Here is a 19,926-nt window from a genome sequence, read left to right on the forward strand (position 1 = left end):
ACTGAGAAAATGTCAAATGTAAGATGAGACAGGAAACACATTTAAACATGTATAGAATCCTGATGATTATGATTCCAGGTATAGATTCTGACTATGAGAAGCAGAGGAATCTCTTTCTATTCAATCCTGAGCCTGATTCACGAGGCTTTCTGCCTCCGACAGCAGTTCTACCTCAACCCTTGTTCCTTGTTAGAGCTCCACTGTCCTACTGAGCATGATTATGTTTAATCAAATAAGTGATCCAAGAGCATTGGATCTCTGCCAGAGAGTCCATATACTGCATGCAAATGGAGGAGCATGGAGATGTGGAATTTACTTAGTCCATCCCATCTGGAGACATGCATAATTATTGAGTCGGCTCTCCTTCAAACTTGGCAATTCTCCTCACGCACGAGACACAATCTCATACTATAAAGATATAGTATAAATATAAATGTTAGATATCTGGTAATACTGTGAAAGGAATTGTACAGTGAGGAGATACAGAGCAGTACAGGACCAGATAGGAAAATACTTTTTTTTATGAAGTGCCTTTTTTTCATTTTCTTGTTAGCACCAATGTGCTATATCAACATTTAGTTTAATTATGACACCACATAAAAAGTAAAAAATCCACGAGATCTGTTATTATATCATCCATGTAGGCAAAGTGCAGAGGAACATATCATTGTTTTAATTAAAACATGTTTGTACTATAATCAGGATACATGGGAGCACAATACAAGAGGGCTGCCATCCTTATGAACACATACACGTCTGAGTTAAAGTCATGAATCCTGCCAACCTTTCACCCATCTTATTCATCAACAATACATTTAATAAATTATGCAAAGAAAGAACGAGTCCTCGCCAATCTGAAGCAGAGAAGGGCGTGCCCTCGCCGAATCAATCCACACATTACTACCAATGGCTGTGAAAAAGGCAACTTGGCAAGCCGATGAGTTGGCACATCAGCAATTCCCAAAAAGTCCCTTGAGCACCTGTTGGTTAAACTACTGCATGGCGCCATTTAAAGTTGCCAACCCCTGAGATAGGATATGATGTGTTGAGCGAACAAATAGGATGGGATATATAATTGGATGGGGTAGGATTTATCTGAAAATATAATAGGATATGATGGTATACAATATAGCATAGAATAAGCTACAATATAGGGCAGGAGAGGCTACTGTACAGCATTAAATACAGGATAGGAAAGGAAATGGGAATGATAGGAGAGATTTAGAATAAAGGATTGAATATGATATATGGGATAGGACAGGATAAGATACATAATAGGGCAAAGGATTAGATATGATAGATGAGAATAAAGAGGCTTTGGATATAATAGGAAAGGAAATGATAAATAAGGTAATCATACAGGATAGGATATAGGAAACCACACCATAATATACGTTACAATAGGGTAGTTAAAATAACATATATGGGACAGAAGAGAAGCCAGGATGGGATCTATATGCTCCAAATGTAAAATAGATCGGGTGCACTCTGCTACGTTATCACTAGCTGCCCCTACCGGCCAAGAGCAATGAGTCAGGAGACCGCAGACAGTCTGCGCAGTAAAGCAGGCTATTCAAGGCGTTTTGAGGAAAGAGTGAGTCGCCGCAACCGGGAGAGATCCTTGAGCGTGCATTCATAACTGGCAGCCCAACATATAAAGCAGTTTGCCGCAGCAGAACGCGGGCTTAGCCGCGGACAGACCCAGAGGTGCTCACTCACTCACGAACGAAGCGTCCACACAGGAAAACGATTGCAGGATCTTCCTGGCGTAGATTCAAATAATAATAATGAGAGACAGTTTCTTATAGGGTGAGTCATGGGATCTGGTCATTTTAATAACCCTCTGCAGATTTCTAAAGTGTGCAACTGTCCTCCACAGCTGCCTCCTCTGTATGATTCACCTACTTATCGGCACTCCATCTTTATGTCAACAAGACACCGCGTCCCACGTTAGACCACCTTCCTGATGAAGTGGCTTTGAAACACAATCCTCCGGGTTATCTTATCTTTGGTGTCAAAACCTTCCAGCACGACAATGCAGGGAGGAAAGGGGAGGAAACAAATTAGGAGGAGAACGGGAGATTGGATGGAGAGAGAGAGAGAGAGAGGCATATGGTCCAAGTGAGTTGCATTTAACCCTTGTGTTGCCTTCGGGTCAATTTGACCCGATTCAATGTTTCACCCTCCTGTCACCTTCGGGTCAATATGACCCGATTCAATGTTTAACCCTCCTGTTACCTTTATATTTACTAACATATTTTACCCTTGAGGTCAATATGACCCCAGCTATTAAAATCTCCAGAAAATTATTAGAATTAATATTGTTTTCCAAGTTTAAGTGTGAGGTACTTTATGTTTGTTTGTTGACTCGAACACCGACATTAAACATTGAATCGGGTCAAATTGACCCGAAGGCGACAGGAGGGTTAAATATTGAATCGGGTCAAAATGACCCGAAGGCAACACAAGGGTTAAGGGGCTTTGATTATAGATGACGATGCCATCTGCTGCGAGCGGTGGTCATACTGTACATGGCAGGCAGCATATTTGATGCGGTATGCTTGCACCTCCTGCTGTGACTCCTGTTCGTCCTGGGCAATGCGGGATAAATACTCCACTCTACGAAGGCCAGTGGTCCATTGTGGAATAAAGTCAAGTGCTGGCAGGGGACCGCGGAGCTCGGTTTACAGCACCAGGAGTGGATTAAATGTTCCGCTCACATCCTTCATGGAGCAAGTCTCCTCCAATTTCAGGATATGATAAATCTGCAGCTGAGGGGCATCTCTCCTAGAGAATTCAATTAGGTAAGAAAAGGGAAGGGGATCACAGCGATATTAGAGGGCTGGTCGGAGAGCTCCTCAGCCCTCCCGGTAATGAACCGCTCCGTTCCCCCACCGTGACGAGATTGATTTCACTAGCCGAGCTCAGGGTTCATCCTCGTTTTAAAGTCATTTCCCCCCCCCCCCCCCCCAAAAGCGGCGGCTGGCTGTTATTGTGGAGAGGAGAATATGTGAATAATTTATTTTATTTTTCTCAAGAAATGGATTTGCACGGGACACCTGCCAGCATGTCAAGATGACGGTTGTGATCTTTTCAAACGTTGAAAGACAAGATCATTCTGCTCCGTAGTTCCCTCACATCTCAATTACCAGTTAAATGTACTCTGGATAGGAAAGTATTCGTGAGTGCGACAGCTCCTCAACTGCTTCTCCCAGCAGGCGGATGCCCGGCTGATGGGACACTTTTGAAAACGTTGCATCTCGTTGCTAGCCGACTCGTTTGTGTGTCGGTGCGGCGTTAATGTCGTAATGTGTGCATTCTGCTCGTGTCCACGATCTCTATCTGAAGCTGCGATCACTTCGCGGTCCTGAAAGTGAGCCTCAAGGATCTACCTAATCGTGCGAGTATAAATAGTATAATTAGCTTTAATAGCATCTGATAAGAATCTCTATTGTGAGATTTTTTTGACAAATATCACAATCATGATAAATTAGCTCAATGCGTCTACTTCTGATACATCCCCATCCGCTTGGTTGACTTTTATCGTTGTGTGACGAGAAGCATTTCAGCTGGTTCAGCAATGACGTCATGTTCAGAGCTGCCAAATTTGCAGCCACACATTTAAGCCACTGTCATTTTTTCGCTAAATGCTTCACTGTGCACTTACAATAAAGGCTTCTTCTCCTGGAGAGCGTCCCATTTTATGTATTTGGACACTTCTTAGGGACATGAAAGCTATGAGCAGCCTCTCAGCTTCCTTGTCCAGGCTGTCCCATCAGCTGAGGGAAAGTAACTACTGGGATTAGGCTGAGATACACTCCGCTGCACTCCATCGCAGCATTCTGGTCAAATTTACACCAAAAAAAGTAAAACCTGACATTTATAGATCTGTTAATTTTTCATTTCTCGACGTGACAGTTCTTTATCATGCATTTTGTTTTATCACCCTTTGCTGTCTAGATTCTCTGACCTCTGACTGACCTCTTTGTAACAGGTCTGTGATGCTATGATTGCTTTACTGCGGATTATTTTAAAAACTCACTCCATTTATGTTCACCGCCTACATTTGCAGCCAAAACGTAGTCTTGTATCCCTGAGGAGTATAATCGATTCATATTGACATCATAATTGTTTCTTGTTGAAAGCCCAGCTCAAAAGTGAATTGGACTTCCTTGTTTAGGGTGGTACGGAGTCAGACAACATAATGCAGCAACACTGAGACTGGCAGTAAACTCAAAGCTATTATTAAATGTAAATTTCAGCATTTTGAAGACAGCCTGATATTTAAAGGTTGGCGGACTTTATTTCTCAGAACACACACTGTCAGTGTATACCTACCTGCTTTGAACCGTGGGGCAAGAGAACACCCCAACGTTCACTGATTATACACTGACATGCTGCTGCTGCTGCTGATGATGATGATGATGATGATGATGATGGCACCGACTGGCTGCAAAGCTTTGCAAAGAAATGATTAAAAGTAAGCTGAATATGTAATATTTGTCTGTATTTCAGGTGGACCAATGACAACATCTACAGCAAGTGCCGACTGGACATCTGGTGCAACGGGAGCTTTTTTCCCCCTCCTCTTACATAATCACATAACAGATGCAGGAAATATAAGTAATGATGCAAGAAATGTGTGATTCTGCATGTCAGTGGCTGTAGTGCACCCCCGCAAGGTACACATTATTTCCAACCATATCGGCAGACAGAAACCTCGATATTATATTTAGTGACAATGCTTTTCAAATTCTCCCTACAATACATCCGTTCATGACGAATCAATCATTAATTGCAGGCCTGGGATGAGAGGAGAACCCGTGCCCCATCCAGCCGACCCCGAAAAGCATGAGGACACTTCAACCACGTAATAATTTGACGTACGGTTATAAATATGTAGAAGGATATATACTTGAAGCCGGGGAAGAGCTTCAAACTTGATACAGATTGAGACGACATAGCTTCAGAGCCACAGGGGCAAACAGAGTTGTTTTCCTGTGAATGCCAGAAACAAGGCTTGAGGGAAATCAAAGCAAAAGGTTAAGCTGAATCATGTGTGTGACACTTCTCCACCTGACTCCTTCTGCTAATTAGAGCTCGGGAGAAATTAGCATTTCCGTGTTGACGAAGGGGTCTGACAGGAGGAAATTACACATGCCGCAAAGGAACCAGGCTCACAGCTGGAATAGGACTCAGCCGCGGTGATATTTAGCCAGGTGTCAAAAATAACAATGTTTTGGCTTTTTTTTCCTGCAAGAACACCGACACTGATAACAGGGTTGACAGTGAGTGAAGGTGTCTTGTTTCGGGGAGTAAAACACACCGAGGTGTTTAATGATGAGCAAAAAAAATTATAAAAAACCTACTATTATGTCCTTAAAAAAATAAGGATTAAAGACTGTGTGTGTTCTAGTTTTTATTTCACATCAAAGAGGTGATCATTGAGATTTTTTGCTAAACTGAATAGAGAAAGGAGTATTTAATTTTTTTGGTAGACTGCAATTGTCGGTGATTAACAGCTGATATAACAACTCATGCTCACAATTAGATCAAATTCATCAAGCTGTATTTTATCTCCAACCCCTCCACCTGTTCCACTTTATATCGTACTATGAAAACGCACATGAATATGAAAATGCAATGTGTACTTTTTATATTTTGCAAAATAACAACATAAAAGTGCAAAATGGCGACAAAGGGACGCAAAAATATGACAATGATACAAAACAACTAAAAAGACGAATAAACGACCACTATAAGACCAAAAAACAAAAGAAAAACACAAAACAACTTTTTGTATGACTATCAATCTGGGGGGCTTGTCCGCACTTATTTTATATTGTATATGTGGAATATTTATTTCAGAAAAATAATGTTCAGGCTCTAAAACAATTCACTTGAGCCGCTCATGAAATCTGTATATTACTGAGCATCCAATCCCTGTCACTCCTACTGTGTCCTCTCTGAAATAACCTGAGGGGAACACGTTCATCTTTCCAGTAACAAGAAACACATGAGTGATGCTCGACAGGTGATTGCTTCCTCTGGAAATAAGAAGCCTTTCCAGTTCCCGGTATCAAATGTGGGCAGCTGCCGCCACAAGTCACGTCCCATGGATGACATGCCAGATAGTTTTTCAATCACAGTCTTTAAAAATAAGAGATGCCGGTTCCACCTGGAGGATAATTTAACCAAAGCACCGGATTAGTTTAACTACCAAAGGTGTCACTCCGACCAGTAATATATGCACTCATGGATGTTGTTGTTGTTGTTTAGCCCTGTTGACTCTGTTGACATTGACTCACATTATGTGGGGACCTCATGTGAATAATGAATTACAAACTAAATTCATGCAGTGCATGAAATATGGGATGATGAAATGTGCTGAAATCTCCCGTGTCCTGATTCTGGCTGTATGAGGTCAACGTTGGCCAGAAGTGTGTCTCTTAGTGATTTAGAAATAGTGAAATTGTTCACAGAAGTGTTTTCAAAGTCATTGTTTGTATTGTTTGTAAAGAGAAAAAAAGGAAATAGAATGAATGCGAAAAAACATACTATGATTAAATTTGGACCACATTAATAACTTGTGTGGGGATTTTTTTTAACTTTACAACAACTGTTAATGCAAACACCGCATGTCGCAAACAACTAATAGCTAATTATTTCTAAAGATTCCGACACACGTCTTCATGTTGAAGCCTTTGCTTTCACAGCCTCCTTCATCCCTAAAGAACATCTGTGTCATAGCAGCAGCTGCAAAAATGTGTCCATACAGCCTCATAAACAATGCTCACTCTCCCAATTGCATTTATATTTTTGGAATGCATCTGAATACCTAAACCCAAACATTAAATCAATTTTAAAAAACACCCTTTCCATAATTATAACTATTATTTTTTAGTAACATTTCACCAAATAAATAAAAAGTCAACTCAAATCACACTAAAAGTTACTTTTGTGGAGAAGGGATGCTAGCTGTACCTCATGTGCCTAACATATCTAATGCAACAATAATTCTAAGTAAGCTCAGGAGACATCTTAAAACAAGACACCTTAATTTCACCAGCAAAGACAGTGAATACTTCAAGCAACCAGCAATATAAAGGAAAAGCAGGATGAATGGACGTCACATGTGCATGCTTTGTGTCATTGACAACCTAATATAGAAGCTAGTTTTAAAGAAGCACATTTAACCAATTACCATATGTCAGTTGGACAGGAAATGCACCTATTTGCTTTCTTGGCAGGAGTAACACGAGAAGATTGATACCACACATATATGTTTTCTAAATATAGAAACAGTGGGCTAGCGTAGCTTAGCATAAAGACTTGTAGCAGGGGATACCAGCTAGCCCTGCTCTGTCAGAAGATTAACACAATCCATCCACCAACCACTCTAAAGCTAACTAATTAACATGCTATTCTGTTTGCAGTCTTTGTGCTGCTGACCTGTAGCTTCACGTTTAGCAGACGGATACAAGAACGATATCGATGTCCTCATCTTACTCTCGGCAAGAGGCGAATGAGCTAGTTTGCAGATAGCGATGGACACAAAAGAGCTGATGTTTTATACATCAAGAGCTTAAGGCTGTTGGCTTGGACAGACACATATCTCCTATTATAGATATCAGTCATGTCATGTGGCATATATGCAGAGCTGCCAACTTTTCAAAAAACCTTGGAGTGAGATTTTGTCGGGGGTGACCAACATTTTGCCGCGCACGCAGCCACACACGTTGGTGGGTATAATATCAGGACATTTGAATTAATGTGGCGTTGTACCCATGTTGTACCCTGCATTCTGGCCTGGCAAAGGTCTTTTACGAGACATCTTTGCTACCGTAAAGAATTAAAATGTTTTTTAATAACTCTACTGTCATTTACAAAAACATGCCTAATTCTATTGCACAAATGTCCTGTCTTTATGTTAAATTCTTTATAATACATCTTACTTGTTCAAAGTGCTGTTTGGAAATTTTTTGAGAAGGTCCTTTTCCTAGGCCTGTAAATAAAGTGATAAATGCTATGTGGGCAGCCTTAACAATCAATGCTCTGATGTGTTGAGCATGCAGGATACCAAGAGGTTAACAAGATGCTCTCCTGCTGCTTGTTATGACAGCTGAGTTTACATCACCACACAAAATCACACGCACAAACACACCGAATTATTTCAAGATATAAAGTTTAAGAGAGTGAGTACTTAATTGAACCACATGTCATTAACAGGGCTCTTAAGTTTTGAAGATGGGCAAGAGTGACATATCTATCCAGGATGCTTTATTTTCATTGGTTGCTGGATTAAATCTTACCCAGATAGGTTATTTTCTGATTGGCTATTGTGTAGCCCATTTCTTTTTTTTGATTGGCTGATAAGTGGGACCTCACAGCAGAACTCCAGGGGAGCGCTTGATTCCTCCACGGTGAGGGCAGCGCGGCTCATGTTTGCGTGCTGCGGCACATTAAAACATTAAATAGCAGAGAGTTTTTTCAGCGTGAGAAATACGATGTGTGGCGGGAGTGCGTGACGTAAGACCGAAATGCGTGACACGAGAGCCCTGCATTAACACACTGTAGTCTCTGCTCGTTGTGTCTGTTTGAAAATCTTCTTCTGTTGCTGACTCCGGGACTCTTTGGGGTAAATAGGATGTCTATGCAGCGAATAGGTTTACAGATGCGCTCCTTAGCGCCATCTATCGTCGCGGAGTTTGAAAAGGAACCAACGCGCCTCGGCCCAAAATCAGAATTTCTTTTGCCGTGAGAAATTGGTTGTGTGGCGTGAGAGCGTGTGAAAACATGCAAAAGCGTGTGTCACACGGTCAAACCGTGAGAGTTGGCAGCTCTGTATATGAAGTGTGTATGTGTGGGTACGGGAGGGTGGGGTGCGCATGGAGAGTCATGGTTTTGAAGAGTTTGTAAAACCAATCGTTCAAATTCCAAATTGCTTGGGATATGATAAATAATGGCCAACTTTAAGGAAAGGGCATATAGGAGGATTGATATATCAGCTGGAAGTGAGGGTGATGTCAGGTACTTTTTAAAAAGATGAGTTGCTCAGCCTATGAAGGAAGATGGACTGGGATGTTCTGACTGGAGTAGCAAGGTCATTGCGCCAACAGGGGAGCCAGTAGAGGAAGGAGAGTTGGGTCCCGGTGGACCATTTACTTTAATGTGTTCTCATCTGCCTCCACACATAGCTGACTGTGTCTTAAAAAACCCTCCTGGTGCTCTTGACTGCTGCCACTGAGAGTCCTCGGCTCACTGAGAATGATGGGTGAGTATGGCTGAATGGCCTGCCAGGTCCATAATGTTTTGATGTAGTGCAATACGCACCAATAGGCTACAGAATGAAGCAAATACAGATATCAGAGCATCTGAGGCAATCAATAAATAGAGGCTGCTCAGGGACTATATATATAAAAAGGTGCATTTGTGCTGCGATGCTTTATCCTGTCCTCACTGCTGATGATGTTGGCGGTCGCAGTTAAATCGCCAGGTAGAGCCATTCATTCTGAGTGTTTACGGCCCAAACATCAGCTCAAACATTGCATTAAAGGGAATTCACTCATTCGTACGGATGGGAAGCTGATGGACGGATCATGGCAGGAGAGGGCAGCTTACTGCGCCTAATGCGCCGCTCCGCCTTGTCGAAGACACAGAAAGGCCAAAAACACAAAACCAAAACGCCATGGCTATGAAAATGATTAATCTATTAAGAAAGGGAATAGGAATAATCTTGTGCAAAGATGAGATAAGCTCCATCCCCCAAGTGATCCTGAATTGAAGCCATCCGGGGTCACACTGAAACATGTTGAAGCGAGATTTTGCTGCAGGCAATTATGGCCAATGCAGGAGGTCAGGTGCACATAAATGAACAAATAATAAGCGTTTAGTTCTTCACAAAAAGAGAAGAAAGAGATCGCCGTGGAAATAGCATCCATCAACATGTGCGGCACGTAAGAGAACATGGACAAAGCTCAGCGCGAACGGAGGGAGGTTTATTATTCACACGGCTCTGCCAGTCAGTGCTGACATGGAGCACAGCGGGGTGACTCCTCCTACTTGATAATACATGGAGACTTATGTTTGAAAAAAAAGAGAGTTTCCAAACCACCGCCATCGCGCATTATAAAGGAGACAGGAGCAGAGGAAGGAATTCGCTGTGATGCTGCTCTGTGTGGCTTCACTGAGCTTAAACACACCATGTTTAAACATGGTATCTGTAATCAACCCTCAGAAAAACCTTCAGATATCTAACTGCAGCAAGTCCTTGATAAGTGTTCCTCGTACTGCTGAGCAATCACATAGCACCAATATCCATGTCCATTAATGTAAATTGATGGATTATGCATGAGGGACACATTTTACGAGGGTTCATTTTTGTGCTCTTTCTTCATGCCATGTGAAAAAATTAAGGTTCAAATAGATGGATACATGATTATTTTCTTCCGTTCCCTTCAATCTCACAAATTTGACACGATAAAGTGTTGCCCACTGACTCGTGATCTACAGTATGAAAGCAGAAGCTCAACAGAGCCCCTGGAACGCCACTGCCAGGCTTTAAAGGGTTCTTCTAATCCTGGGAGAATCAGCAGAGCCTTCAGTATCTTTCTTAACCCCCTCCATCCTCAATGCAACTTTTGATTGTTAAAGTGTGTGTGTGTGTGTGTGTGTGTGTGTGTGTCTGTGCTCATTAGCATGCATCTTTTAAGGTGTGAGGGCAGCCTGCAGATGCGGCGAGGGGGGGGGGGGGGGAATGGGCGAAAGTCTTCTCACGGTGTGAAAAAGAAACACGCCGCTCGTGCTAATTCTCAGATGGCAGCCGTGACCTACTTTCCACAAAGACAAGCTCATGCAAACTTGATGATATGCTTATCAGAGAAGAGCCCGTCGCACAGCGCCTGGGGTGAGCCCCGCAATGCGGAGGCGGCAGGGGGTCCATGTGGTAAGGACCCCGACTGGCAGGTCTGGGCATTTGGCAACTCCGTCATGGGCGCTTAGATGGCATCCGTGGCGACAGGATATCACGGCCACCTGAACCCCGAAAGACAAGGCGCTTTCATTTCAAAATCATTTTTATAGCCACCGAAGAGACACAAATTAATAAATCTGGCTATTGCTATCATGAAACTAACAAAGGCGGACATTCAAAATGCTTTAGCAAGCATTGTAGCTTCTGTACTTCTTTGAAATAGTGTTCGGGGCTGGATGAGCAGAAAAAAACACTCCATCATTTATTCTGCTGCTTCTTACCAAAATATTTGAAACTTATTAAAGCAAAAAAATATTGTAAATAATTAATTGTTTTCCAAAATGCATCAATAGCGCAGAGAATCAAAGACTTGTCGGCGTGAACTGACTAGCCAGATTTCTTTTTATCTTTTTTACCTATTCCCAGTTTTAAACTATTTTGTTGAGCTGTGTTTACATGCCGTTTATATGTAGAACAAAAATCTAAAGGTTTTAAGTCTTTAAAAAAGTTATTTGATTGACTGTTATAGCCATAAAAACACATCCTGCCGCATCCATCCTGCATTTCTAAATAGTTTTCGAAATGGTAGTAGTCAATTGTGTTGCCAAAACAGTAAATACTGCTGCTTCTAACCAAACCATTTGCAAGTCATTATTATTGAATTTGTGTCTTCTAAAGAAGAAGAAAATAAAGCAGATTAACAAAACTCAATATCAACAATATAATTATTTATTTTTAATATCAAACACTAAAGGTTGTATCCGGTCAGATTCCAGTTAGTGATATCAAATAAAAAGATGTGCCTGTTTGAGATGTAATTATGTGATTCAAGCAAACTTCTATTTAGACATTCACCATTTGAGAAGATTGATTTGCTTGTAAAAAGATTTAAAAAATGGTTTCTTTGTTCTCAAAGTGATAAATCAAGAACGTGTTTGGTTTCAGGGTCTCGTATCGGCACTAATCAAACGTAATAATAACAACCAACAGTGGAGCATGTCGCATTAGAACATGTCTGTGTTCCTTGTGCTGAGATATGAAAGCAGGTATCCGAATCTTGGTGTGAGGCAGAGCCGATAACAGAGGTGAGGTGTAAGTGTAATTTACTGTATGTGTGCCTTCAAATGATACTCACTGCCGAAAAAAACTCAAAGAGCAAAGACAACGACAGAGAGAAACATCAAGGTGACAAAGAAAACTAAATCAAGACGCTAAACCGATACAGGTGAGCTGGGCATCAGAAACCCAGACTTTTAAAAAAACGTCACCGGCGGAGAGAAGAGAACAAAGACAAAGACGTGGATAAAGAACAGGAGGAGGTGGGGGAATAAACACATAAACTGGCAGTGAGGCCGCGGAGGTGGGAGTGTTGCAGTCAGACTCAAAGTGTGTGAGTGCTTGTGGATGGAGGGGGGAAGAGGGGGCGGGCACATTCCAATCTGTACATCCATCTAACATCCGAGATTAGGGGGCCAAACTAAACTTTGACCGGGTTCCTGCTGACTGGGCATGAAACCATGGAAGTTGTCAGTTAATTTCCCAAAACATATTAATCTGAATCTCTGAAATGCCCACAGACTGCAAATCTGTTTATTGCCAATTAAACTAGATTACATAATCAAATGTCCAAAAAGTGTTTCGGCATTTTGTGGCATGTATCAGATCAAGGACGAATGCCACACACTTTTATTTTATGACGCATTTTAATTTTATTTTTAAAAAGGGTCAATCCGTTTACTAACCAGCCTGTAGAAGTTGAGACAAAGATTTAAGGAATTAACCCTGGTGATGTCATGGTCTGTCCCAAACTGGAGGTGTAAGTTTGAAAGGCAAGAATGGAGGGTCTAATAGAAAGCAATGAGAGCTGCATCATGGGAAATAAAAAATAAAATTCACGAGGTCTCAGGCTGCACTGCTTCGGGTTCAACCATCATTATGTATTTGTCCCCGACTTTATGGAGATGCAATACTATGCCAGAGTGTCCCTCTTAATACGTGATCCAAATGTTGAAAAGATTGTTTTCATTGTGGGGTCACTTCAGCATAGAGTCTCAGTTTAACGGGGCGTTAACTTATCAATTACCATTCAGGAGCCGTTAAATAGCAGATGTGTGGAATTGAAGCTGATTATGGATCTTCATTTTGTGTTGTTTACAATCCTGGGGCATTTTAACATTATTTAGGTGGAGGCTTCAGATAAGCCCAGTGGGTTTTCTGCCTCTTCCTGCTCTGTGATATTATTTATCACCACAATGTTTAGTGTATTTCTTTTTTATTATGCAAATTAACTTAACTAAACTACCTTGACCACATTCGCACTCTTATGTAGGGTGCACAGGAGCTTTACTACGGCGAGAAAAGCATTTAAAGGGACAGTGTGTTGGATTTGGCAGCATCTAGTGGTGAGTTTATAGATTGCAACTAAGTGAAACTTCTCCCATATGCCAAGCATGTAGGTCGGAGAACAAGAACAACCCTATCTCCAGCCAGTAATTACTTTGTCCGTTGTGGGCTACCGTAGAGAGCCGCTCTGTTTGGATATATAAACTGCTCACTCTCAGTTTACCAAAACTATATTTTCAGGGGATTACTTGGGGGGGGGAGTATTTTATATTAAATCCGATACTACCAATAAATCCGCCTCGATGCTACGAACTGTAGCTTTAAGTGTTGCAGTAAGGCTCCGCGTCTGAGCCAGGGGAAACTCGCAGCCCACACAAGTCACCAATAAGCGGCCCTTGGAAACCTTCATGTGTAAATCTGGTTTCTCTGGCAGCGTCAGTGTTGTATGAAATGGTATCTGAAGGTGTCCACAGATCGATAGTTTCAAGCAGAGCCCGAGCCATTGAAGAAAATGTAAAAATCTGAGTGAAAGAACTTCTCAAACTACTTTTTGAGGGAGCAGAGGAGGCTGGCATTGAGCCACGTCTCCAAAATCTGACTTTCAAGATTAATTCTACACGAGATCAATCACGATGAACCTCACATCACGATGCATTTCTAAAGGATATCTTGAATCCTAGGAAATAAGATGACACTGACTTTTATTAACTGGATGATCGAAGATGTTATAGGTAGCAAACAATTAACGTCAAGCCGCATTTGACAGAGCAGGAAAAAAAAATATTTAACCACTGAACCATTCCAGATTGTGGAAGTCTGAAGTTTGTTTGCAGATGAACAGATGGCAATTTTACCAGTCCACATAAATCTCTTTGATTGAAGAAATACTTTGAAATCTTTGACCCTAATAGAAAAACATTCTCTTTTCAAAGACAGATGGAGGACATTGGATTTTAACATCCCAATGTAGAGAAAGCAATACCTTCTAATGAGTGTTTCAGCCAAAATCAAATAGCATCACAAGACAATTTTTTTCAGAGCGCTCCCATAATCTGTTTAACCGATATATCTCCATAAGAATGCAGAATCTGTAGGTCACAGGATATAATTTTGAAGTGATTTGCCGTGGCCCCCAGAGGATGAATCGTCTTCAGACAGCTGGGTGTAATTTTACGATGCTATTAGTTTCATGATTAAATCATGGAGTTGCATCTTTACAGACTCAAAACAATGTGTTTATTATTCACTTGGATGTATAGCTCCACCACAGAATGCCGTGTATGCGCAGAGCCGGACGCATATATGCTTTCACACTCAGTGCGTTTACATGCAATCGAATTATTGGCTTAGTCGGACTGAAATCGAGTTATCCGTTTCATGTAAACACCTTAGTCGGACTATGTGCGGTCCGACTTCGGTCCGATTAACACCCCTGGATAGCTCGGTCCGATCCGGTTGATAATTCGACTCTCGCGGCATGTAACTCTGAATTCGATTCGGAACTGGACTTTGCGTCTTTGCGCATGCTCCAGATCCCGCTGCCCTCCTCCCTCTCTCCCTCCCATGTCGTGACCCGGAAGTCGAAAGAGACGATAAGTTGTCACTGCCGGCAGCCTGGCCGGCAGAAAACAAACAAATTACCAGTCCCGCTGCTAACCATGTTGGTGCCCTAAGCATAACTCCTCATGATGCCCCCTGAGATAGGGTCTGTGTGCGCGGATGTGTCGGCGCGCATCACGGCAGAGCGATGCGACCCGAGAAGTGTTAACGGGGGTGCTGAGCGATTAAATATATCTCTTGTTCTGCCTGTTTTGTGATATACATGCCTAAAAGGCGCCTAATATTTCTAGACTGAAATAATATCGGCATTATAATTATTATAACTATGAGGATTTTATTAGTTGCCTATTTTGTGGAGCCCCCTCAGGACTTGGTGCCCTACGCGCAGCGCGTCGTGCGCGTTATGGGAGCGGCGGCGCTGCAAACAACGCTATGGAGAACACAAGAGCCACCACACATTTCTGGACCGAAGAGCAGACAGAATTTATGCTTCATGTATTGAAGGAGTTGAACATACTAAAGTTCATGGTTCTTTCTCGAAATGTTGATGTTGTTGTTGTTGTTGTTGGTGGTGGTGAAGAGGTCAAGCGGAAATTGCTGTATCACCACGAGTTGTAATGAAAACAGCGCCGCCTATCGTATCGGATATGACATGCTTTCGGCCAATGATTCGAATTACTCACTGCCATGTATATTGGGATAACAGCGGATCCCCCAAAAGATAGCATAGTCCGACTAAAGCAAGATTCGAATTATACCATCATGTAAACTCACTGACTGTTCTCTGTGCTCGCGCCAAACCTTCGCTCAAGACGTCACAACAGCCAATCACATCACAACAGCCAATCGTGGCTCCTCTCATGTGTATTAGTCAAGAAGGACTTAACAAGGTAACTGAACTAGAAAATATGATTCAAAGAGCACAGCTTGTGTTTTTAGAGATGTCGAGAGGGGTTGGGAGGGGCTATACATAGCTGACAAACCACATATATTGATAAACTTATATCAAACTTATATCATATTTATTTTCTGTGGCCAGAAGTGGAGATAAGTGGAACACATTCATGAAATATCCTCATATTCTTTGGACATGTGTACAACATTCAGCTTGTACTTAAGTTTTGTGTTTGAGCACATATCTTTTGGTGTGCTGAATATGCTATATATATATATATATATATATATATATATATATATATCACACACTGAAGAACATTTTCTATTTTTATGTGAACAGCGACTTCATTAAAGATGAGTCCCTGTAAAATAATTACTGCCATATTACATTATACGGCTGTTTTATTGTCATATTACTGTCGAAAATGGCAACTATTTAAAGAGGTTGCTTCTGCTAACGCTCACAGATGGATTTAACACCTCATCGTTGACAGCGAACGCATACGTGTTGATTAACACATGGAATGAATGGATGAACGGATTAACAGACGAATGGAAGGATGGAAAGATGTACTCAAGAGCAGAGGAAATGAGGAGGGGGTGAAGGGGAATCGTTATGTATGGAATGTAGAGATTGTACATATTCAGTTCTGAGACTTAAGTCTCTTCTTTCAAACCACGCTATCACACACACACACACACAAAAGGGAAGCACAAAATGAGGTCAAGCGTCATCACGTCATTCCACAGTGGAAACTGATTGGATTCTGCAACGAAACGAGCACCTGCAGTCAGAGCTGCACTTACACAAACTTGTCAAACCTGCTTCACCTGCTCTCATGGAGAGAAAGAACAAGGGGGAAAGCAAGTATCACAGCAAGGCCTTATCTCCTCCACTTTAACAGTGATGCCTCTTGTGATGACTCTCTAATGGGAGACAACTGGAAAACTGTTATCTGGACCAGGCAGTTTTGGTTGACCGATCATCCTACGGTTTCCACTTTAGTTTTTCCATCTCCATAAATGCTCTCTCTCTCTCTCTCATGATGAGATATAATCATGATGAGATATAGTCCTGCTGTTTTCAAAAAAGCACACAGGCAACACCTTCGAGAGAGAGAGCGAGAAAGAGAGAGAGAAAGACATCACATGGCCTCCATCACTGACTGTATCAGTTACGGTTATTATCTGTAAAGATGTTTTCTGGCCAGGTTATAAATTAGCATTCAACAAATAACTACCATTATCAAGTAGACGTCTTAATTTGTATGTTTCAATTATCACAGTAAATATGAAATATGCTGCGAGCGCTTTTCTTTGAAGCCAAAATAATCAACTCATGCTTTTAAACCGCATCATTAGGAGTGTGTGTGTGTGTGTGTGTGTGTGTGTGTGTTTGGAATGTATGAATATTCCTATCAGACGTGGTCTCATGAAGCTGTCATTGGGCTGCTGCTGCTTGGTGGAGGTTGTGCTGTCCGTGCTGAGCAGCAAGAAAACAAGCGGCTTGGCCTGGGGCCACGAGATGCACAATTAGCCCCGGGTCAATTGAATTAGTGTCTCAAAGGCAAAAAAAGAAGGAAAGGGGGGTGATCAATGTGTAGCTTGGTGCTTATTATTTTGTGGGCCACTTTGCAATGAAAATACAGGTGGTAGTTTATTCTACTGTTGGTCGAGGTGAGAGAGAAGATGAATGATGAATGACTGGAGATGCTTTTTTATGAAGAAGAAACTCTTTAGCACCAACAGTGTGCGCGTGTGACCTCTGACCTTTCGTCTCTTTAACAGCCTCAGTTGCTTTTAAAGCTGCTGAGCTTACAACTGAATTGGCTCCAGTGCTGCAAAAAGAGCTGATTCCAGTGAGTGTGTGTGTGTGTGTGTGTGTGTGCGCGTGTGCGTGTGTGTGTGTATAAAGAGGGTAGCAGACTACCCTCTAGTGGCACAGGGAAGTGATGAGCTGTGCCACTAAAATAAGTTGTTGTCTGTTTCAAACGGATGAAAAGGGGTAAACAGAAGAGCAAAAGCATGGCGATGCGGGGGTGGGGTAGGGTGGGGGGCGGGAGGGGGGGTTCCAGTGCATTAATGGTAGATGTGTGTACTTTACTTTATATGCAAATGAGCCTCATCGACACCAGAGGCCTTATTTTAAGGCCCAAGTGCCACGCTTTATTTTTTTGCCTGACTTTTATATAGAAAGAAAGCTTTGATGTTGGCAGGAAGGATGAAGAGAGAGGGGGAGGGGCAAACTGAACATGAACTATAAAAGATGGGAGGGGACTTCTCTGTTTTAACCAAACCCTTCATGGATCCTATGAAACCCTGCTGCTACATATCAGTCTCTTTGGATGATGGTGAATGGCCAACAAGAGACGTTTTCAACAGCCACCCACCACTGTCTAACGACCCCCGCGCCATCTCGCACATAATAAAACATTTTTTTTAATTCCGGGTCGTGATCAACCGGTCAAGCCCACTGCGCCATTTATTTCTGTTTGGTTTGGCACAATCTGTCGGCGCAGTTGCCACTGTCGCACGAGGCCGCGGGAATCTGAGTGAGGGGTTGTCCGCAACATCCTTCTGTCGTTTTGGATCCCGCAGGCCTGCAGGGAGCCGCTGCGGAGGGAGCAACTTTACGAGGGCACGCGCCCGCGCACACTCACTCCTATACACGCACACACGCAATCTGAGATCGACGATATAAAAGAGAGAAAAAGGTTTCAAGATCAGATAGTTTGACAAAAGGGTGCAAGGGATGTGTGCAGGGGAGATGGAATAAGCGCATTCAACCTCCAAGACCGACGATCCTATGTGATCATAAAAAGGAACAATTAACAGAGGGGTGGAAGTGCAAAAAAAAGAGAAAAAGATCGAAATAATCAGCCAACAAATCAAATCAGAGCAAAGAAAGCAACAGACAGCCTCGCTTAAGAAATGATCAATTAATGCAAAAAAAGGAGAGAAAAAAAGCGCACGGCGAAATGCCGCATCTACTTACATAGAGGAGATGTTTTTGAATAACTCTGCTATGTCAATACTGGTCCCATTGATTCCAGTGTCTTGCAGGGCGAGTAAAGGGAAAAACCTGCCGTTGTCGGACTTATTGCAATAGATCTCTATTTGAGAGCAGCTGCAGGTCGGCGGGCAGTCCAGCATGGAGCTCAGATAGTCCTGGAAAACACTCATCAGGAACAAAACCCTCCACCAGCAAATCCGGATCGAATGAAACCATAGATCCATGTCTCCGGGTTGAAATAGGGGGGTTGGAGAAGAAGTCCCGATGTCCTCTGGGTTATAGATGCCGAAAATAGGAGAGAGCAGAGTGGGAGGAAATGAAGGAAAGAAGGTAGGTAGGAAGGCTGATGGTGGTGGTGCGTCTGTACAGAGGAGGCTCTATGTGAGCGTTATCTGCCGTGGATGGATGCTGTAGTGTCCTTGCGCGTCAGAGATTGGGTGAAAAGGAGAGAGGGGGGTGAGGGGAGTCACACACAAAAAACGAAGAAGAAAGAAAAAAAAGAAGAAAAAAAGGACACCAAAAAATGTTTTATCCAAAATCACAAATATGGAAGCGAAATAACGCGAGGCTCCGGTCGTCCGTTCAGCCCAAGATGCATGGTGTGTTCCCCCGGAATGCCGTGTTGTTGTCGCTGCTGCTGCCGTCGTCTCTCTCCGAGCAGGACCAGGACGACTGGCTGGAGAGCGGAGAGGCGCTGAATGAGAAGTTGGAGCATCAAGTCCCTCCTACCAGCTACAGTCACACTGACACCTGCAGCAACTGCATGCAGCCGACAGCGAGCAAACGGCGGTATGCACATAGAAACCATCGGAATACAAATGATGGCATTCAAATAGAAGCGTGACAGAGTCCTTAAACTGACAGTGGAAAAAATGAAAGCCAGAACAGGTATTATTATCATAAAACCGACTGAGTCTTAAAATGTTGAAGGATAAACTCAAATCATTTACAATAATCTCTCAAACTAAATTACAAAATCACTATAGTCACTAAATCAAAAAAGAGCAATCAGGACAAATAAACAGAAATAAATACCTTTTATGTCAAAGTGAAAACAGATCTCTCCAATATATATATATATATATATTAGGGCTGTCAATCGATTTAAAAAAAGTAACTAATTAATCGCACATTTTGAAAA

At 42.3% G+C, this 19,926-nt stretch overlaps 1 protein-coding gene across 3 annotated transcripts in view; it reads right to left on the reverse strand.

The window, feature by feature from the left end:
* The window catches only part of ntrk3b (neurotrophic tyrosine kinase, receptor, type 3b), a 164,496-nt gene extending 145,364 nt beyond the window's left edge, over positions 1–19,132 (reverse strand). For all 3 annotated transcript variants that reach the window (XM_056413123.1, XM_056413122.1, XM_056413124.1), the window contains exon 1: positions 18,768–19,132. In XM_056413123.1, coding sequence (XP_056269098.1) covers positions 18,768–19,009 — 242 coding nt within the window. In that variant the 5' untranslated portion in view covers positions 19,010–19,132. The remainder of the gene's footprint in view (positions 1–18,767) is intronic.
* Positions 19,133–19,926: the final 794 nt, after the last annotated feature.

This window comes from Pseudoliparis swirei, chromosome 4 (genome assembly GCF_029220125.1).
Source record: "Pseudoliparis swirei isolate HS2019 ecotype Mariana Trench chromosome 4, NWPU_hadal_v1, whole genome shotgun sequence".
In the NCBI taxonomy this organism is placed as follows: Eukaryota; Metazoa; Chordata; class Actinopteri; order Perciformes; family Liparidae; genus Pseudoliparis; species Pseudoliparis swirei.